The sequence below is a fragment of the Megalobrama amblycephala genome, unplaced genomic scaffold, assembly GCF_018812025.1.
Source record: "Megalobrama amblycephala isolate DHTTF-2021 unplaced genomic scaffold, ASM1881202v1 scaffold201, whole genome shotgun sequence".
NCBI classification, from domain to species: Eukaryota; Metazoa; Chordata; class Actinopteri; order Cypriniformes; family Xenocyprididae; genus Megalobrama; species Megalobrama amblycephala.
The window spans coordinates 320,616-343,625 of NW_025953337.1; the positions used below are offsets into that span (position 1 = coordinate 320,616).

Sequence of the window (23,010 nt, forward strand, 5' to 3'; positions counted from 1 at the left end):
ACCAGCTGTCATCAAATCTGCCTGCGTGCTTTTTATTTTTTAAATAAGTTGCGGGCTAGATGGAGGGAGAGGGCGGGCTGCAGTTTGAGACCACTGCTTTAGGGCACAGTTGGTCATTCTCTCTGCACTTCCTTCTTTCCAGGATGATGAGGAGTTGAGCCTTCTCTCTCCAGTCAGGGCCCTAAGGACCTACACCGCCTCTTTTCGTCAGTCAGAACAACTCTTTGTCTGCTTCGGTGGCCGCACGATAGGTCTTCCGGTAACGAAGCCCAAGTTATCCAGATGGACAGTCGATGCTATAGCGCTCACGTACTCCTCCTTAGCCCTGCAATGCCCTATAGGTCTTAAAGTGCACTCCACGAGAGGCATGGCCTCTTCTTGGGCGTGTCCATCGCGGAAATCTGTGAGGTGGTCAGCTGGGCCTTGCCGTTCACGCTTGTCAGGTTTTATAACCTAGACGTCCCTGCATTACAAACGCAGGTTCTCTCTGCAAAAGTCTCCCCAATGTGACCAGCTTATGAGCATTTGTTTACGGCCCTGACCAAAGTCTGGGTAATAACATATTTTTTCTATTCCCTAGAATGTATAGAAATGGAAGGGCGACTACAGTGTCCTCAAGTCCGTGATCTTCCGCGATACATTATGCTATGTGCGTCCGTGCAAGCCCTTCTCAGTGCTCTGCTTGAATGCTCTGTCTTCCCCCCTTCATAGCACGACGTGATTGTATAATCCCTGTTGCGTCTTGCCTAAACGGCAGACGACGCAGTGCAGAGTGTAGTATCGAAAGGGAACATACTCGGTTACTAACTTAACCTCGGTTCCCTTAGATACGGAACGGAGTACTGCATAATTTGCTGCGCTATTCGTAGGATGCCTCATGCTGTCGCTTCAGTCGAATGAAATCAGTCTGCCAAGGTGAGGCGGCCGCTTATATAGCCCGAGACCCCGCCCATTTTGGCGGACTCAAGTGGGCTTGCTCTCCATTGGCTCGCGTCGTGGCTTTGAGTTACATCTGTAACTCAAAATTATAAGCCAAAGATACGAATAAATGAAAAAAAAAAAAAAAAAAACAACAGTTAGCTTACTAGCTATTCTGTTAAATGATTTTTTTTTTTTTAAACATCTATGCAAGAACAGAATGACTGATGACAGTTTCATTTTGGTCTCTCCTCCAAAATCCAACCACAAAGGCTGAATGTTCTCTCTGAAGGTGCACTCGTGGCTGGGATGCAAAGAACAAAGTATCTTGCCAGGTTGTTCGGGGCAGGGAACTCTGAACTGTTTGAATGCCTGCACTGCTGAAAGTTTTGTTAACTTCAAGTTCAAGTAACATTGTTTTAAACAGTGTGTATCATAATAATATGATATTAAAATTAATATGATAGTTTCTTCCTTACATTTGCTATATTACAATATGTCGTTAATCTCGAGAATATGTATATTAGTTAATAAATAAGTGGATGGATCCACTATTAATTATAGACTGTCCTGATGGACTAGTGGCAGCATTTTCATTTAGCGTGCAAGAGGTTCTGGGTTCTAATCCAACCATGTATGATTTTTTTTTCCTCAGTAAAACAAAAGATGTTCATCACTGATTGTATATCAAAAGCAGGGACACGTTTATGTGTATTTTGTTTTGTGATTTCAACGTAACGAATAGAGAGAATTGAAGCGCTCGTTCGTGTGAAGACTGCGCAGTGTGCACGAGCGCTGAGAACTCTGATAACAGCGGCAACGAGCACTCAACATGATTTCAAAAACAACACATCCCATTTTTGAAATAAGTTGCGGGCTAGATGGAGGGAGAGGGCGGGCCGCAGTTTGAGACCACTGCTTTAGGGCACAGATGGTCATTCTCTCTGTACTTCCTTCTTCCCAGGATGATCAGGAGTTGAGCCTTCTCTGTCCAGTCAGGGCCCTAAGGACCTACACCGCCTCTTTTCATCAGTCAGAACAACTCTGTCTGCTTCGGTGGCCGCACGATAGGTCTTCCGGTCACGAAGCCCAAGTTATCCAGATGGACAGTCGATGCTATAGCGCTCGCGTACTCCTCCTTAGGCCTGCAATGCCCTATAGGTCTTAAAGTGCACTCCACGAGAGGCATGGCCTCTTCTTGCCTCATGCTGTCGCTTCAGTCGAATGAAATCAGTCTGCCAAGGTGAGGCGGCCGCTTATGTAGCCCGAGACCCCGCCCATTTTGGCGGACTCAAGCGGGCTCGCTCTCCATTGGCTCGCGCGGCTCTGCCGTGCCGTCATTGGTTTGTTTACTTTAACTCCACGAACCAATGGCAGAGCAGTTTCACTGCGCGATTGAAAAAAGCTTCAGAATCAGTGAAAACAGGAGTTTCCCCGTTGCATCTTGCCTAAATGGCAGACGACGCAGTACTCTGTTCCGTATCTAAGGGAACCGAGTATGTTCTGTTCTGCACCTGTTCGCTGGCTTAAAATTCACTGCTGTCTGGTTCACCTGCTGTCTGGTTAGTTTTATTTTCTTCCTGACCTATTCTGCTTAATCCCACTAATCTTATATTTAAAATTTCCCCTAAAGAAACTGTGATTTGGGGATAACAGATATAAAATGTAGGCTACACAACACATTTATTTGTTATTTTTTGTTTTATCATGATACTGTCAACACAGTAAAAAATGTCACGCAGTAAAAGACTAAATTAAATACATCTGTAACTCAAAATTATAAGCCAAAAATACGAGAAAAAAAAAAAAAAAACAGTTAGCTTATTAGCTATTCTGTTAAATGATTTTTTTTTTTAAACATCTATGCAAGAACAGAATGACTGATGACAGTTTCATTTTGGTCTCACCTCCAAAGTCCAACCACAAAGTGGCTGGGATGCAAAGAACATAAAGTATCTTGCCAGGTTGCTCGGGGCAGGGAACTCTGAACTGTTTGAATGCCTGCACTGCTGAAAGTTTTGTTAACTTCAAGTTCAAACGTGGATATGCTGTTGTCAAAGGATGTCGGGACTTGGGAGTGGTTGGGCTATTGTCAGACCGCCTGATTCTGAGTTTTAATTCTGCGCTGTAAGAAAATGGTTGGGTTCCTGTGGGAGAGCCGTGGGAATGCAGACTAAAGCGCCCTCTAGTGCTTTTTCCTCTGGCGTCAATAGAATGACTTGCTTCAAGAGCCAGCCTAAATGACATTGATTCATTTTCATTTGTTAAATTACTATTATTATTATTTTTACATTTATATTTTAACCTAAACATTAAATTTCTAAACCTTATAGCCTCTTCTTTAGCACTCTAACATTGTCGAGTTCCCGCTTGTGGTTTCAATCGTAATTTTGCTTTTTACTCTGTTTTATATGAATAAAGGCCAAAACGACATTAAATTACTGTGACTTTTTCGTCTGGTTCTGTTAGGTGTTTTATATTGTTTTATATTGAGAAATTGTTTGGGATTAGGAGTCACTTTATAGCTGCTATGCTGTTCAAATTGAAAATATACCAACATTTGTTATGATGACAAAATATACCCCAATATGTAATTTTCATGAAGACAAAATTCCCATGCCCTTTGCCTCAGTGGAGGTTTGACATGAAATATTTCTCAATTCTCATTGAAAGCAATGCATTACGGCAGCGTCGCTGGGACAATAATGCTTTACGTGGCTTAATCCTACTAAAACAACAACCAGGAAGAAACTATTTTCTCGCACATTTTCTTGTAATCAACAGCGTCTAAGGCTAAGACAACAGCAACGTAAACAAAGTGGAAGGACAATATTTTTATGTTTAGCATTTCTAACTGTTTTCTATTAGTGGAAAATGCTGAATGTTGAAAGTGCTTTGCCTTCATATTCGGCCTGACCTGCTTGTCTGCACATCTTTATTGGTCATTTAATATCAGTGTCTTAATGCATTAAGCGTTTTCTTCATAACTGTGTTTTATTTTCTAGGAAAATGCTTAACGTGTTATTAATTGTGTTCATAGTGAAAGGGTTAGTTCACCCAAAAATGAAAATTATGTCATTAATGACTCACCCTCATGTCGTTCCAAACCCGTAAGACCTCCTTTCATCTTCGGAACACAGTTTAAGATATTTTAGATTTGGTCCGAGAGCTTTCTTTCCATCCATTGAAAATGTATGTGCAGTATACTGTCCATGTCCATAAAGGTAATAAAAACATCATCAAAGTAGTCCATGTGACATCAGTGGATTAGTTAGAAGTTTTTGAAGCATCTAAAATACATTTTGGTCCAAAAATAACAAAAACTACGACTTTATTCAGTATTGTATTCTCTTCCGGGTCTGTTGTTCATCCGGGTTCACGACTCGGGTTCAATGAACCGCAGCGCACTGCTGACGTGTTATCTGGTGCGCTAGAGTTTCGTTTACAGTCTGAGAGAGACACACGCTGTATTCAAGCTATTTTTTAAAAATGGTGCGGAAGTGTGCATGTCGCGGATGTCCTAATCGCCAAAAACAATGACGTAAAAGTGCATTACCAACGCCGACAGATGAAAGGATTCAGTGGAATCAATTCAATGGAAAGGATTCCGGAAGAGAATACAATGCTGAATAAAGTCGCATTTTTTATTATTTTTGGACCAAAATCTATATAAGATGCTTCAAAAACTTCTAACTAACCCACTGATGTCACACGGACTACTTTGATGATATTTTTATTACCTTTATGAACATGGACAGTATACTGCACATACATTTTCAATGGATCGAGGGAATGAAAGCTCTCGGACTAAATCTAAAATATCTTAAACTGTGTTCCGAAGATGAACAGAGGTCTTACGGGTTTGGAATGACATGAGGGTGAGTCATTAATGACATAATTTTCATTTTTGGGTGAACTAACCCTTGAAGTGCTTATAAGGTGTAGTGAATTTGCTCCTCCAATATCACCTACATTAAGCCACATTAATCATTTTTCACGTTAAACACTTAAAATGACTCGCTTCGCTGGATGTGTTTGTCGCTAATAGTATTCTCTTGGACATGCGGCAGTATCGGACCCCTCGTGAGTGAGTGGAAATCAAGTCGAGTAGGCCTATTATCATGTTTCAGAGACATGGTTCTCGATAGTGTGGGAACAGTTTTACTAAAGAAAACTTGTAAATTGACATTTCTTCGACTTTAATCTGTCCTTTTTTAATTTTGGTTTGTAATGATGCAAAAACAAACAAAAATCTGAAAAGAAGTCTATTTATTTTGTGCACATGAAATTTGTGTATTCGGTTTTAATTTAAATTTTGGTATTTACCATAGCATTTAAAAATAAAACAAGTGTTTGTTTTTTGTTTTTCTTGACGTGGTTAAAAAACGAAGAAGGAATGGACGCAAAAGTACAAGGACCCTGAACCTACCCCTAAACCTAATCTTAACCCATGTAGTTACCTTCAGTAGCTATATTATTCAGTAGCCTACTTTCTTGGTAAGTACACTGTACTGAAAGTGCACAAACTGTAAAATAAAGTGCAACTGACATTGTATTCAATAACTTTGGGGACGATATTTTGTTTTTTCTGAATCATATTTATAAAAGTGTCCCTTTTTAAGACAGTAGACCCCTATGATATAATGCCAGATAATGCATAACATATTTAATTAGAATGTGCTATTCAACACTGCAACATTCTAATGTAGGCATAATGTATTTCAATATTTTAAAGGTGCATGATTAACTAATGATGATACTGCATATGATAATAATTAAATAATGATAATAATGATGTACTTCTGTTTGAAAATTAATACACTGGTTGAATGTTGTTCTGTCACACTGATTTTATTAATGAGAGTTTGAGCGTGTAGTTTTTTTTTTTTTAATAAGCAGTACAAAACAGCTTGTACAACATTAAGCTAAGATGATCCAGACATCTCTTTATGCCAGTTCCCTTTTTACAGTATATCCAGAGTCTCTGCGTGTGTTGAATCAGAGCTTGTATGCCTATAGCAAATGGTATATTTTCACTGTGAAGGTTACATGTGTAGACTTGTTAGTGGCTTTTCCTGCCACGTCAGATTTTTTCACATTTTCAGGACTCATTTGCAGGGTAATACTGTTTTAAATATGGTAAAATATGTTAAAGAGAACTGAAAATACAATTTTTGAATGGTGGTCATTTTTGCATGTAGATTCTGTGTGGGCTGCTTATAAGAGCTTGTTTTTGCGCCTGTCACCTTTCTGAATCTGTTTACCCGATATGATCAATTTCTTTCTCTTCCAGGTGCTATATAAAGAGGATTTTGAGAGGAACAAAGGGAAAGGCTTCAGTGTGGTGGCTGATACACCAGAACTGCAGAGGGTCAAGAAGACGCAAGATCAGATTAGCAACGTAAGACATTCGCAAAACAGTATTTACAGATGTGCCTCACTGAACATTACCAGCATTGCCATATTTTTTACAAATATGATATATCTATTGTGTACTACCCCTCTCATTCATCGCATCTAGATTCTTAAATACTGAAAAATCTATCTTCACACTCCCTTTGTTTTCCTGCTTTCTCATCTCTCCCTCCATCTTTTCCTCCATCATTATGTGTCATGGAATGTTGCCAAGCAACTCTCTGATCACATGACTGGTGCTGAAGAGTCATTTCCTCTCTGTCTGAGTGCAGGCTCTTCCTAAAGTGGTAGTGTCTTACAGTTTTTTTTGTTTGTTTGTTTGTTTGTTTGTTTGTTTTTTTTAATTTGATTTGTTACTATTTTCACATGTAAGGAGTACATTTTCAAAACTCTGAGTACAAAAATTCTAACTGATCACACTTGTAACACAGCTAGTCATACTTTCAAAACTTGATCTCATGGGGCTTCCGGTTATGACGTGCAGCTGATAAGTAGCACAAATCAGGGTCGCTGCTAAATATCTATGAAAAACTTTTTCAGAAAGACCAGAACTCGTATATAAGTGTTTAAAACTCACTTCAAAGACTCATGGGACGTAATGCCACCAAAAACCATAAAATCTGGACAGCATTCGAAGCCATCTGTGCAGATGGTGGAAGAAAACCTGGCAATAGCTAGCAAAAAGCTAGCTGAAGCACAGAGCGAATTTAATGCGGCTACAAACGACAACATCCTCAGTGCAATTCATTCTTTAAAAGCTGACTGAGACTACTTGGCCTGCCCGAGAAAACACAGGGATCCAATATGTGCACTTTCATTGAAGACCTGCTCCCCAAGATTCTGAAGGACACGTTCAGTTCCACACCTGTCATCGAACGAGCGCATCAGGTAGGACAACTTAACCCAAATCGCCAGACGACGTCAAGAGCGATCGTGATGAAGTTCTTGAACTACCAGGATAAGGAAAAGACTTTGAGGGCAGCTAGAAAAATGAAGGAGTGGCGCTATGAAGGACAACGGATCAGCCTGTTCCCGGACCTATCAGCCGAGACTCGCCAGCGTCAACGGCAGTTCGATGGAGTTAAGGTCCAACTTAGAGGCATGAAAATCCGCTACGGCATGCTCTACCCAGCACACCTAATAGTTACACATTCCGGCCAGCGACACATCTTTAAATCCGTCTTGGAGCAGAGGACTTCATTCAGTCTATGCGTACCACCACTGCTTGAATTTCGCATGCAATTAGGGATTCATCATCAGGACTTAAATCACATGTTTATTAAGCAAAGGTGAAGTTGTTTTTTTTGTTTGTTTTTTGAGATAAAATGTACTGATTTACGTGAAAACAGAATTCTGTTCTATCAGAAATGGGATATCTCTGCAAATCACCTTGCTAGTTTAAATGTAGTTTTATAAAATGTTTTTTTCTTATGTGCATATGTAGGTAAATAAGTTAAAGATTAACTGGACGTGTTAAATTTAAACTACGCATATGTCCTATGAGGGTGGTGGTGTAATTCAGTAATGTTCGTGGTCTAGTTTTGTTCAGTATTTAGTAGCGAGCCCAGAAGGAAGAATAATGATAGGCTTGCAAAATGTTGCTCCATGTTATATGGATCAAACATGTTCCATAACCAAAGTTTGTCATTGGGGGTATGTTCATGCTTTCCGTTTGGGGGAATGCATGGGGGGTGGTAGTGGGGTTGTTGTGAAATCTTTTTTTTTTTTTTTTTTTCCTCCTTTTATGTTGTTCAAACACAGTTATATCTATGTGGCAATACAAGATGGTAAATGATCAATAATATGGAGATAAATATCTGCAGCTGGAATATAAGAGGATTAAATAATTTGGTGAAGCTTAAACAAGTATTAGGCTGAAACAAATGAGATCAAGCATTATCTTTCTGCAGGAAACTCATTTACTAAAAGAAGACACTAGTAGAATCACCAAGAGATGGCCAGGACAGGTTTTCAATGCCTCTTTCACCTCTCGAGTTAGAGGAGTCGTGTTCCTGATACACAGGTCTATTCCATTTCAGTTAAAACAGCAACATATAGACCCGTTAGGGAGGTACATAGTTCTTAATGGTACAATCTTGTCGACACACATTAATTTAATTAGTGTATATACGCTCCAAATATAGACGACCCTTCCTTTTACCAGAACTTTTTCCTCACAATATCATCATATCCTGGACATTATGTAATTGGAGGAGATTTTAATTGTGTATTAAACCCAGTGTATGATCGATCTTTAGGAATAGATAATACCCATCAACAATCTAAAAAAATTATCCTAAAATATATAAATGATCTGCATTTAGTTGAGTTATGGAGGTATCTTAACCTCAGCAAAAAAGAATACTCATGCTTCTCTAACACATATAACACATATAAAACATACTCAAGAATAGATTATTTTTTAATCTCTAACAGTCTAGTGTCAAAAGTAGGTAAATGTTGGTACGGCAGTATTTTATTGTCTGATCACGCCCCTATCATGTTTACAATTCAATTAGACAATCTTATACTTTCCCCTCCCAGATTTCGGTTTCAAGCAAGATGGCTTTTGGACCCTGACTTTGTTAAATTTCTGGATGATAAAATAGACTTATATTTTCTAATTGATACAAATCAGACGAGCGCTTCAGTCAAATGGGAGGCCTTCAAAGCCTATATTAGAGGGGAAATATTAAGTTACACAAGATATAGATCCAAATCATATCAGGCACAATTAGAAAATTTGGAAAAACAAATTAAAGTATTAGAATAACACCTCTTCAGCAACAACGACCCTGTTAAGCAAAAATGAATTATTGTATTAAAAGCCCAATATAATGAATTAACCAGTAGTAAAATAGCTAAGAATTTAATGTGGCTAAAACAATCCTATTACAATCAGGGAGAAAAATCAGGAAAATTGCTTGCATGGAGAATTAAAAAGATACAAACAGACAGAGCTATCAATTTATTAACTTTAGAAAATGGGGAGAAGATTGTCGATCCATTGGAAATAAATAACATTTTTAAATTGTATTATGAAAATTTGTACAAATCTGAATTCGGCAACAATTTAGAAGGACAAAACAACTTTCTTGATAATCTTAAATTTCCTAAATTATTAGAGGGGACAAGAAGTACTTTAGAGAGAAATCTAAGCATAGAAGAGCTCTCAGAGGCACTGCAGGGCATGAGTAGTGGAAAAGCCCCCAGGCCTGACGGCCTCCCAATAGAAATTTATAAAACGTTTGCAGGAAAACTTTTACCACACTTACTTGAAATGTTTAATGAGTCATTTGAAAAGAGAATACTGCCTCCTTCATTGAGATCATCACTAATTACTCTTATTTTAAAGCCAGGCAAACCCCCCAATAGGCCCAATCTTATAGGCCCATATCTTTAATGTCTTGCGATACTAAAATTCTTTTGTAAGGCCCTAGCTAAAAGAATTGAAACTCATATACCGAATGTTATTATGAGTGATCAAAATGGGTTTGTGCTTGGAAGACAAGCCCTACATAACATACGTAGAGTTTTAAATATGCTATACAAAAAACAAAATGCCAAAGACCACGCAATCCTGTCGTTGGACGGATTGACGTTGACAGGATTGAATGGGGATACCTTTTTGAGGTGCTTAAAAGATATGGGCTGGGTGAGGGATATATTAAATGGATTAGGTTACTTTATAGGGACCCACAAGCAGAAATAATAACAAATAGCCAAATTTTAAAAACCCTTCAATTTAAGTAGAGGTACACGTCAAGGGTGTCCATTGTCCCCTCTTTTATTTTTATTTGCAATAGAACCCCTCGCAATGACAATTCGGAGTAATCCTGAAATAAAAGGCATCACGATAGGTGAGAGGGAACATCGCTTATCATTGTTTGCAGATGATATTGTGGTATTTCTTACAAATCTAGAATCTTCTATTTAAGCACTCAGTAATATACTAACAACATTTGGAGAATTTTCGGGCTACAAAGTTAATAATAATAAGAGTGCCTTGCTGTTATTGAATGGGGATGAAAGGAGAAACTCTTTGACCTGCAGGCAGTTAGTCTGCTCTCCTGAAGGTTTTACATATTTAGGAATTAAGATAACCCCAAATATAAAAGAAAGATTTTTGTTACACAGCACAGCACGATCAAATCCACGATCAAAGCCCAACCACCATAATTAAAAATATATTATTAGTTAAATAATAATATTCTGCCACTTTTTTTTTTTTTTGATAGAAATGCTACAGCCACTGTAATTTCTTCAACAAGAATATGTGGACATCAAACATGCAAACAAAGAGCGAGGGTTTAAACTTTTATTGATGTATTATCCTGTGTAAGCACAGATTTAAGAATAGCATTATGTAATGTTGTATTATGATTTGACCATGTCTTTACCATGGTTCAAAACGCAATGCATAGCACATTAAAATAATTTAAATTATGACACAAATTGCATTAGTATTAGTGATCGACCGATGTATCTGTTTACCGATATTTTTCCCGATATTTAAGCATTTTTCCATAATCGGGTATCGGTTTTGTAATATCGGATTCGCCGATTTACGGCGCCATCTTGTGGCCGTTTTGAGATTTCCGCCATTGCAGCCCGGGCGTCTGAGGAGATCAGTCAACAACAACTCAGTGCACAGGTAAAGTATATGTTCTACTTGGTTTGCTTTAATTAATCAACTTTATTTAACATAACAGACATGCACAAATCAAAGAGATCTGAGACATAAATTCCTGATATAGTTAATTTATGCAGTTTGTTTCTAAACAATTGAGACGAACTCATTGAGTCACGTAGTGTAATTCGTCATGTCCTGCCCCAATAAAGACGTAACTTTACATGAATTAAATAAAACAGACATGAATGAGTGCATGTTGAAAATAAAAGCGCTGAATTTAATTTTCTATCTGTTGTATTTGCTCACCATTAGTCTAGAAGAAAAAGTTCGTTCATATTGCTTAGCAACTGACGGATGATCAGGAGGCTTAAGCACGGCCACTGAATGAAACTTTTGACAAGATTATCTTGTTTAAACACCCTAGATTATATTATCATTTACTACATAACAATTATTTCGCTAATACACATATAAATATAGCCTACCGCTTTGTGGAAATTAATTATTTATTATCTCCATGCGCGATCGCGGTTGATTAAGTTATAGTCAAACAGCACTTTGTCAGTTGGCATTTCATGATTTAACGTTAGATTAAATTTAGATCATAAAATGCCAACTGACAAGTGCTGTTTAACTTTATATAGTCTCGGAAAAAAAAGTTCGTTCATATTGCTCAGCACCTGAATGGGTTGATGATCAGGAAGCCTCAAGCACGGCCACTGCATGAAATTTTTGACAAGATTATCTCGTTTAAACACCCTAGATTATATAATCATTTGATTTACTACATAACCATTATTTAGTTAATAAATATAAAGTTTTTTTTGTATGCAAGGAGGGAGTGATTGTTATAAATAAAATGGTTTGTTCAGCTCATTTGTGTTGTAATAATTGTCAAAAACAGAAGTATAACAGTAAATAAATATCGGTTCTGCATATCGGTTATCAGGTACATAAACATGCAAATAATCGGTATCGGTATCGGTTATAAAAAATCAATATCGGTCGATCACTAATTAGTATCAAATCAGGCAGATGCGTTGATGGTGGTCAAATTATTAATGCAGCGTTAAACGTATAAATAATCTCACCCTTAAATAGCCAAAAAATTCACATGTTTGTGAACATACATAGGCTGCCTGAAAGAGATGCACAGGATGGATCTAGGGATTTTTTTCTTTTTTGCTTCTCATCACCAGACAGCAGTTGTATTTTCCCGGGCATAGTTGTCACAATTTCAGCCAGCAGGAAACACGAGGTGAGATGGAGTGCGCGCGCGTGCGTGCAGGAATGAATGGCGTGTCGCGGATGGAGGGCAACTCAACAAAGCCGACCTGATATATAGTTTTTTTTGTTTTGTTTTTTTATTCAATAAATATATTTGTTTGACAGGGAAACTGTGCACAAATGGGAATATATATTCATTTATTTAAAAAAGAAAGAAAGAAAGAAAGCACCCCAGAAAAAAGGGTACTTTCTCTCAAGGAAGAAAAAGGGCAGGGGCTCAAGCCCACTTTTATGTCTGTGTACACGTGCCTGAAGACTAAACGTGTTGAGCTATGTGATAATAATTCATTTTCTGTCTATAAATATATCAAAACAGTTGTTCCCTTGTCTATTAAAACATGTAAATATTAAAGAGTCGTTGGTGTTTCCATGGTTTCTACAAAATATACCAGAAACCGAGGGTAACGCGGGTATGAAGCATTTGACAGGTGACTCCTCACACGTCCCGGAACCTTGGTTAAAATTGCAATTTTCTCATGATTTAAAAATAGTTGCAAACATTTGGGATATTGTAAGTACTCAAGTGAACAAAATATATAACACTGGACTAGTGGTTTTTGGATATTTTACTGCAAAATTGTGTATTGTACTAAATATGCTGAAATGTTTGGAAAAAAAAGTGCACTTTTGATGATCTGTTGTGACATTAGTGTTGTGATAAAAGTTTTGAAAATTTACCAATTGTTTGTGAAAATTGTACCAAAGCAAAAAACTGTAATGCAATACAAGACCAGGCCTAAACTAATCACAGTGGCAGCAGCGTTGAAAATATTGACCCCTTGTGGTTGAAATGAGTAACAACCATATTAAGCAGGTTTTGCAGAGAACATGAAATGAAAACTAGTAGCTTTTAATCCATGTATATTAACTAATATATTGAGCATATCTATATGGTAGTGTACCCCTGAAAGTTGACACAATTAACTTTTTTTAGCATATTAATGCTGGTAATACATTTCTTCTCACAATCATTAATTGGTTATGAAAGAATTTATTCATTTTGAAAGTCTTTATTGCTTTAGTTTTTGTACTATGGACTATCTGTCAGTGGAGGTTTGGCTGAGCAGTGATGTAAACTAAAGGCTGCTGGATATGTTTACAAGGGACTTACCCTTTGATTTGTACTGCATTAACTTCCTGTTTCAGCAGAAAATATGTAAAACTGCTCTTTTCAATTTTGTGGCATCTTTAGACATGCCTGTAGTGTTTCTGTGACTTAGTAATGTTTTTTGTTTGTGTTAACAGATAAAGTATCATGAGGAGTTTGGGAAAAGTCGGATGGGGGGAGAGGGCTCACCCACTGATGCCTACGGCAATCAGGGTATGTAGAGGTACACATAAATTACCCATTTTTCATGCCGTCTGTAGGATTAGATATGTTTTACATAATGTTTTTTTTTTTGTTGTTTGTTTTTGTTTTTTCTGGCTTTGTGTCTAGGCTTCCAGCCGCCAGCTCACTCGCCGAGCTACAACTATGATCCACAGCCTGCGCATTCAGCTGCTGCTCCACTGCCCTCTAGTAGTGGGGTAAGGATTCTCTCTATTACTCCTTCTCTCTATTACTCCGTTTTTTTCTCTATGCTTAGCCTTAGTTCTTCCTAACCTTGTGCGTCTCTTCCTACAGAAGCGTTACAGGGCTGTGTATGACTATGCCGCTGCCGATGAGGATGAGGTATCATTTGCAGATGGCGACTTGATAGTGGACGTGCAGCAAATAGACGAAGGCTGGATGTTCGGACGCGTGGAACGCACAGGACAGCAGGGCATGCTCCCAGCCAACTATGTAGAGGCGATCTGAGGAAAATATTGGCCTTGATCTGAGACAAGACAGAAGAACTCAACCAGACATCTAGGCTTTAGCTAGACTGACAAAGCTGAAATGCTTAAGAACAAAATCGCTTGCATAAACTTTTTTTTTTTTTTTACTTCCCATTTGGCTTTTTGCTTTGCTGTTTTTAGGCTCTTCCTGCAATGCTGCATATTTTTGATAGGGTGTGTATTGCAGAACTGTTACAGACTCCCTTTGCCTCTGGAATACTGTATTGTGCACTTTGAGGGAATTCTAAAAACAATATAAGGGTTTTTTTGTTTGTTTGTTTTTTTCTGACTTGTAGGTACAATACAGTCCTTCCAGAATGAGAGGAACCACAAAACAATGAGGTCTTATAATATAATATAAATATAATATATATAACTGCATAGAATATCATTCCATTGTTATTTTGTAACAAAAGCATTCTAGTCCATTATTTTGAATAATAAAGTGATAAAGCTGTGAAAGTGTATTATTTTAAAAACAAAATGAAAAATGTTTTATGGTTGCCCAAAATAATGTCTATTTTCATGATATTTTATTGTGATGTAATGATGTTTCTGTATTGAAATTTAATTATCACATAGTGGGCCAGAAAAAAAAGGCACCCATATTAGATCTATGAAGGGTGTAATACGTCTTGCGTTAGTAATAGGGGATAGCTTGCCAACATGAGTTGCAGCATAAGAAAGTGGAAACTTGGGAGGAGGTTGGTATTTTATTCACCACTTCACCGGGAAAACATTCTGCCCTCAACCATGTTAATAAAAAAACAGCAACTAAGCAACAGAAATAAAGAATATCATCCGATTCATGCACGCATATGAGGCTCAAGGCACATGCTATTAGCAAACTGAACACTTCAAAAAGTTGAAGAGTCCTAGTCTACTTGTTTTAAGGGCCATCACTAAAATTCATACGAAAATAATGTAAAAATGTTATGAATGATTTTCTACCCTGCATATATGCTTAAATCCACATAAAACACTTCCACATGATTTCTATAACACAAATTATGTACAGTAAAAAATGCTGTTTTTTTACTTGTCATGTCAAAGTATTTTTAGCTCGTAATTACTCTAATTACATTTAACTTTTTCTGATGTGTGGAATGCTTGGACAGAAATATTCCATTAATTAAAACCATTCATTGAAACAAACCAATACCGTCCTTATGAACCTATGAACTTGCATCTATATGTTGAGCATTTGCCCTGAAATAGGATATCCTCTTGCCAATTGTCTTCTGAAGTTTGGCCGGTAACGCCAGCTCTTGGACAGAATATGTGTGTTTTCCTATGCAGTCTTCACATAATCTACAAAGAAAAAAACAAGTAAATATTTGATAAATATTTATCACATAACATTGCTTAAAAATACCTTTTAAATATTTATAAAAGGTTTATATTATATTACTTTAATTATAAAATGGATCATAAGAACATAGACATAACGCATTTCCTTAACAGATAATTTTCTTATGAATGGTTTGTTGCAGTGTACATAGGATGGCTTTTACCTTGACAGTGAGTACGGTTGAGTCTGAAATACCAGCACATCTGCACAATGACTCTGAGAGGGAGACTTGAGAACTGCAACCTACAGAGGAAGAAATATTAATAAATATTCATAATTAATATACTATAAAGTATTATAATGTCAAGTACTTTGCTTGATAACAGGAGCATTCAGTGCAGCTTCTAAAATTGTGACACATTAAACAATTGTTAAACCAATTATGGATGGACACCAGCTAACCAAATTCTGCAGAGAGCTCAGAGCTAATGTGTCACAGTTAAGTTAATGCTCACAAATAAACGTCATCCATTCATTTGGGGGGTATCTAAGGTCATGTTTGGTATGTTTAATGTTCTTAGCCCTGCTTGATCTGCATGCATCGCTGCTCAAACAAAACAACCAATAAATCAGACTTTTTAAACCAGATTCAGAGTCTGAATATGTAAATATGTAAAATATGTAAATATGTAACGTTTACCATAATTATGACCATATTAGCCTGGTCCTGTCAGCACTGCATTGGCTCCCTATTAAACATTGTATAGATTGCAAAATCTTGCTAATTACTTACAAAGCACTAAATGGTTTAGCTTCCCAGTACTTGAGTATTACAGTCCTACTATTGCGATCTCAGAATTCTGTCCAGTTGAAAATACCTATAATATCAAAATCAAATGCAGGCGGTAGATCCTTCTCCTATTTGGCACCTAAAATTTGGAACACTCTTCCTTGCATTGTTCTAGACTAAAAATGCATCTCTTTAACCTGGCATACTAATAACACATTATCAATTTATATTTTCACATCCGTTAAAGGATTGTTAGGCTACATAACTTAGGTCAGCCGGAACTGGGAACATTTCCTATAACACCCGATTTACTCCTTACATCAGAAGAAGAATGTTGTCTACACTAATATTAGTCTATCTGTTTATCCTGAGGTCTACCGTAGTCATTCAGATCCGGGCCGTATCCAGATCAGATGGAGGACCTGCGCCTAGACACGGCCACAACGCATCTCTGAAGTGTCAGCTGAGATTGTGTCAACTAGACCATCCCCTGTGAAGGCATCATCGACACGACAGCCAGTGGCACAAGATCCCCAACAAAGCATTTCCATACCGGCATGATGAATCCGATCTTCAACTTAGATGGAACTGGATTATTTATTTTTGAATGTTGTGATCCCAATCTGACTTATGACCTGTCAAGTCAAGTCAAGTCACCTTTAATGGAGATTGTGTCAAAGCAGCTTTACATTGATAACTGGTACATAATTTTTGCTGCACAGCAGCTCTTAAAGAATAGTGTCAATGCAGGCAGAACAAAGCACTGTTGAATAAATGTCAAGAATACTGTTGAATATCAAAAGTCAAGTCAACCTGTAATGCTGCCTGAATCATAATCATGCACTGTTCATTGTTGGCCCCCAACTGAGCCTGGTTTCTCCCAAGGTTTTTTTTTTCCATTTTGTCACCTGTTGGAGTTTGGGTTCCTTGCTGCTGTCACCTTTTGGCTTGCTTAATTGGGGACACTTGAGATTCATCAGTGTTCTTCATCTCTCTGCATTGACACCATTGTATGCGAACTGAACTGAGCTGGACAATGACATCACTGTTTTCTCCAGAGCCGATGTATAGATGAATTAACTAAATTAATAACTATTGATTTTTACAAAGGAATGAATCAGTACTGAACTTACTTAAGCTGGACAATGACACCATTTTCTTCTAGAGCTGCTGTGCACCCCAAATTATTTGCCAGTTATCACTGTAAAGCTGCTTTGATACAATCTGCATTGTAAAAAGCGCTATATAAATAAAAGTGACTTGACTTTATGAAATCTGTGATACATCAAAAATACAAGCCTTTTGTTGTAGATTGTATTGTACATACCGAATCCATTAGAAAGAGGAAGGTCTGGCTTCCTCCAAAAACAACTACATCATCGTCTCTCCCCTTATCAGCAGAATGCCATAACCTGAGGGTAGAGATAGGAAAAACTGATTTAATTATGTATGTCACCATAATCTTATTACTTGCACCATCATTTTGAGTCATCTTCACTCAGATGAGTTAAGAAAATAAGAAACAGAACAGTCACAAGAGCCAAGTGTGATTGAACCAAGTGTGAAAGAAAGAATGAGGAACAGTAGACATGATATTTGCTGCCTGTCAACTACAAGAGAAGTGCCAGGAACAAAACATCGATCTCTACATCACATTCATTTAATTTAATTAAGGCATTCGATACTGCAAGTCATGAGATAAGATATATGATAAAACTAAAGACTTTTCAGAGATATGAAGGATGCACTACTACTCTATAGGTACTTAACATTAACATGAGATTGGCAGAAACTGTGTGATTTTAGGGACTGCATTATATAGGCTTCATCGTGCAGAGACTTGTTGCCCTGCATCATATTCGTTATCAGTCAACTGTACATAATGTCAGATGAACTACATAGGTCTGGGGCGGTGCAAGTGTGTTAAAAATTTTTAATGCATTATTTTTTTACCATAATTAATTAATATCTACACTGAACAAAATTATAAATGCAACACTTTTGTTTTTGCCCCTGTTTTTCATGAGCTGAACTCAAAGATCTAAGATTTTTTCTATGTACACAAAAGGCCTATTTCTCTCAAATATTGTTCACAAATCTGTCTAAATCTCTGTTAGTGAGCACTTCTCCGAGATAATCCATCCACCTCACAGGTATGGCATATCAAGATGCTGATTAGACAGCATGATTATTGCACAGGTGTGCCTTAGGCTGGCCACAATAAAAGGCAACTCTAAAAAGTGTAGTTTTATCACACAGCACAATGCCACAGATGTCACAAGCGTGCAATTTGCATGCTGACTGCAGGAATCTCCACCAGAGCTGTTGCCCATGAATTGAATGTTCATTTCTCTACCATAAGCTGTCTCCAAAGGTGTTTCAGAGAATTTGGCAGTACATCCAACCAGCCTCACAACCGCAGACCACGTGTAACCACACCATCCCAGGACATCCAGCAACTTCTCCTCCAAGATTATCTGAGACCAGCCACCCGGACAGCTGCTGCAACAATCGGTTTGCATAACCAAAGAATTTCTGCACTAGCTTTCAGAAACCGTCTCAGGGAAGCTCATCTGCATGCTCGTCATCCTCATTGGGGTCTTGACCTGTGCAGTTCGTTGTCGTAACCGACTTGAGTGGGCAAATGCTCACATTTGGAGGCGTCTGACACTTTGGAGAGGTGTTCTCTTCACGGATGAATCCCAGTTTTTAAAGGGCAGAGGCAGACAGCGTGTATGGCGTCATGTGGGTGAGCGGCTTGCTGTTGTCAGCGTTGTGGATTGAGTGGCCCATAGTGGCGGTGGGGTTATGGTATGGGCAGGCGTATGTTACGGACAATGAACACAAGTGCATTTTATTGATGGCATTTTGAATGTACAGAGATACCGTGACGAGATCCTGAGGCCCACTGTTGTTCCATTCATCCATGACCATCACATGATGATGATAATGATAATGCATGGCCCCACGTCGCAAGGATCTGTACACAATTCCTGGAAGCTGAAAACATCCCAGTTCTTGCATGGCCAGCATACTCACTGGACATGTCACCCATTGAGCATGTTTGGGATGCTCTGGATTGGTGTATACAACAGCCTGTTCCAGTTCCAGCCAATATCCAGCAACTTCGCACAGCCATTGAAGAGGATTGGACCAACATTCCATAGGCCACAATCAACAACCTGATCAACTCTTTGTGAAGGAGATGTGTTGCACTCTGTGAAGCAAAATGGTGGTCACACCAGATACTAACTGGTTTTTGGACCTCCCCAATACAGTAAAAAGTCTTAGATCTTTAAGTTCAGCTCATGAAAAACAGGGGCAAAAACAAAAGTGTTGCATTTATAATTTTGTTCAGTATATATATATAATATATAATAATTTCTAATTAACACATTAAATTGACAGCCCTAAATAATATATGATTATAACTTTGTAATTTCTTTTGCTCGTTCTGTTGAAAGTAGAACTGAAAATTTTAATTTAGTTATGATTATATTATTAATCATTTTCATCCGAAGTTTTGAATAACAAAGAAAAAAATGTATTAACCCCTTACTGCACACCCCCATTTTGGCAAGTGAGGCATAAATGAGGCCCAAAATAAAAAGTTTGCTGCTCATAAGTCATTCTGGGTAGACACATAATCAACATATATTTAGAAAGCAAACACTTGAGAATTTACAGATCAATACTCAGACTGTTCTTAATATGGAGATATATAAGATCTAACATAAAAATATTATGTATATGATATTTAAATGTATAAAAATATTAAATAAATGTGGTATAACAATTTATAACCACAATTAAAGTGAAGCCACAAGTGTGGTCATGCTTCATTTCAAATCTGAGGATTAGGGGAGCGCGGGGCACAAACTAACGCAGGGTTAGTTGTAACACATATGGTTTAAATACTTCCACACATGCTAACATGAAGAAACTTAGCGTATTTAGTAACTAGTTGCCATATCGACAATATATAGATAAAAAATTGCAGCAAAATTCAGAAATCTTTGGAAGATATCACTGAGCATTTTTTAACAATAGCAAAAGTAAGTTTCTTAAGCTAATATTTCATCTATGTTTATTTAAAATTAGACAAATCTGATATTATTTTAATCTCCAATCTGTTGTTTAGCAGTTTGGGTTCTTTAATGCTTCATTAATTAGCAGATGACACTCCCAGAAAGGGTTTGTTTTAACACTGCGTTACAATGTGCCCCGCTATTAGAACTATGCTGTTTTATACAGTTACGATACAACTGGCATAATCAACTTTTATGAATTTCTGTTGAGAAACCATGGGGGGGAAAATGTGAATAAAGACTGAGAGGAAGAACCTGAACATTCAGAACATATTATTTAAAAAATTGTTCAGCATTTGTACTGGCTTGTCTATTTGTCTCGTGTTCTGTGAGAGCTGTGAGTAGAGGGAGGGGAGTGTTTTGTTCAGCTCTGTTTTTCTGAATGTCTGAATGTTTCTTCATCTGTTTGCATGTATTGTTTTGACCTAGGGCTAGGCTGTATAGCTGTGTTTTGCAGAGTGTTCATTGTCAAACTACAAAATTATTTAAATTTGAATTTCTAAAGAAAAATGCTATTATTTTATATTTTTAAAAAAAATTGCCTTTTATTGACAAAATTTAATTAAAGTCCCTGTAAAGTCATTTTAAAGTATGTGTTCTGAGTTTGTCACACCGCAGAAAAATGTGTTATTAACCACCCAGCCAAATTTGAATGATTAAAAAAATCTGCAAGTAAATGAAATAAGTTATCAAAATCTCGAAAAAATAGGCAGCGCTCTCTGCTCTCAAACGCTGGGGGCGTGTCCGCTGTCTGGGCTGAAACCACACCCACTCGTGAGAGCTGCCGTCTCAACTGACTTGAGTCTAATGAGTCAAACATACTGATGCATATAAAAAGAATCATTTAGGGGGTTACAAATTTTAGTAGAGTTACTGTGGACTACCTACTAATTATAACATGGCGGCGCCATGCTTGGTGCGTCAACGTCAGTTATATAGTGTTAGGGGAGGGGCTATGCTCGGGGGTCCAAGTGCGTCATCAGACCCCCGTTTTAGCTCCGCCCAAAAAATCCTAAGCAGAGAATTGGTGAAAAACTGTTTAATGCTCTAACTTCACAATTAAGCATTACACAATTCACAGTCTTTGTAATGTGTTTCAGCAATACATTTGTAACATTTATAAAGTGTTTAGAAAGAATTCTCAGAATTGACTTTACAGGGACTTTAAATCAGATAACATTTTTAGCTGTCATATGTTCATGTTACAACATGCCCCATCACGTGTTATAATGTGTTGTCAAGTATACACTGTATTAATTAAACAAAGCCACATATTTGTACAAAACATGTGTGAAATTAATGTGGAACAAAAAACCCAAGTACATTTACACAAACTGAGAAAGTTAAAAAGCGTTAGGTTGTGCCCCATTCCCCCCTATATCTTTAAACCTATGCATTTTATTATTCATTTGCTGAGATCATGTTATGTGTGTTTTTAGAGAAGGCTAATAAAAATGCTAATGAATTTATTTATGGCCCTGTAACTCCCCTGCACTCTAATGTCTGAAGCAGAGAACTGCCCATTAACGATTTTATTGTCTTCTCTCAACAAATGTTAGCACCTCTGCATGAGACTTAATTTAATATGAATTATTCTTTAATCATTATTCTTTTGTTTTTATTAAGCCAATTTTAGACTTTATTCTGCCATTACATGGATTGTCCATCAACACCACTTTCATCCCAGATTCGTTAACTCCCTGAGGTCCGAAAACGCGCCGGCGCGTTTTGCAGGATTTTTTTCACATTGCAGCAAAACAGACTTAAAATACTCCGTCATTTCTTGTCATAGAGACATAAGTAATATATCAATTGAAACTATAGAATGTCTTCTTTTATTTGTGTACACTCAGAGTAAAAACACAATGTTGTGCCTTTTGTAAAATAAAGAAAACTAACATGATGCGTGATCTCTCCTCTCCCTCTGAACGAAGTCCAATCTGATAGTTCTCAGAAAATGAACTGTAACTTATGAATACTAATGACAAAAAAAATGACACTTACGTCTAAGGAAACGTTGAAATGTCAGGTTTTAAATCATGCAAGTCAAATCGAAAACAAACATTCTGTGTTTATGTAATCTGTATGAAAAGAGAGCCATGTCAGAAGTCTGTGATTCAGCTCATTACCCGCTAATGCGACCACGCCCATGGAGCCAGCGCTATTCAGACGCAAATTCAGTGGCAATACATGCATTCATCGTCTCAATCGTGTATTTATTGTCTTGAAAAGTGTTTATTTGGATGTTAAAGCAATGGTTAGCGATCTCTAGAAGACATGCCATTAGTTCCTAGTTCCTTTTCTTCTTTATATGAATTTGTGGCCTAAAGGTGTACAGAGAGCGCCCTCCGGCTGCAAGTATGAATTAAAAACACCATTCCTGAAATGTCTTCCTCTTCTTTAGAATAATTTGTGGACTAAAGGTGTACAGAGAGCGCCCTCCGGTGCAAGTATGAATTGTATCCATTTGTGTAAAACACAGTATCCAGCACTCATAGTGATGACAATAAATATTACTTCTCAGTATAGAAAATTGACATAAATATATAATAATCCATCAATATTTCTCCAAATGTGCATGCTTTTAAGCTAAAAGCCTATATGAAATGCCATAGAGGTAACATAATTGTTCAGACACTTTGCATCACAGAAAAACATTTTATTTTAAAGAATATAATAGAATACCATTATTTTAAATTGTAATAATATTTCACAGTATTGCTGTTTATGATGAGCTGAGACATTATTACAGAGGGTTTTTTTCACAGCC

General features: G+C 37.4%; 2 protein-coding genes across 3 annotated transcripts in view; one reads left to right on the forward strand and one right to left on the reverse strand.

Annotated features, from left to right (window-relative positions):
* The window catches only part of LOC125260957 (LIM and SH3 domain protein 1-like), a 93,497-nt gene extending 78,969 nt beyond the window's left edge, over nucleotides 1–14,528 (forward strand). Inside the window, exons 4-7 of the mRNA XM_048179503.1 lie at nucleotides 6,212–6,319; nucleotides 13,499–13,574; nucleotides 13,692–13,780; nucleotides 13,878–14,528. Coding sequence (XP_048035460.1) covers nucleotides 6,212–6,319; nucleotides 13,499–13,574; nucleotides 13,692–13,780; nucleotides 13,878–14,051 — 447 coding nt within the window. The 3' untranslated portion in view covers nucleotides 14,052–14,528. The remainder of the gene's footprint in view (nucleotides 1–6,211; nucleotides 6,320–13,498; nucleotides 13,575–13,691; nucleotides 13,781–13,877) is intronic.
* A 241-nt stretch (nucleotides 14,529–14,769) lies between these two features.
* LOC125260956 (kelch domain-containing protein 1-like) overlaps nucleotides 14,770–23,010 on the reverse strand; it is a 58,788-nt gene continuing 50,547 nt past the window's right edge. Inside the window, exons 11-13 of one of the 2 annotated variants that reach the window (XM_048179501.1) lie at nucleotides 17,480–17,564; nucleotides 15,586–15,665; nucleotides 14,770–15,382 (exon numbers count right to left, since the gene is read on the reverse strand). In XM_048179501.1, the coding sequence (XP_048035458.1) occupies nucleotides 15,247–15,382; nucleotides 15,586–15,665; nucleotides 17,480–17,564 (301 nt within the window). In that variant the 3' untranslated portion in view covers nucleotides 14,770–15,246. The remainder of the gene's footprint in view (nucleotides 15,383–15,585; nucleotides 15,666–17,479; nucleotides 17,565–23,010) is intronic. The other variant, XM_048179502.1, reaches the window with a different exon arrangement.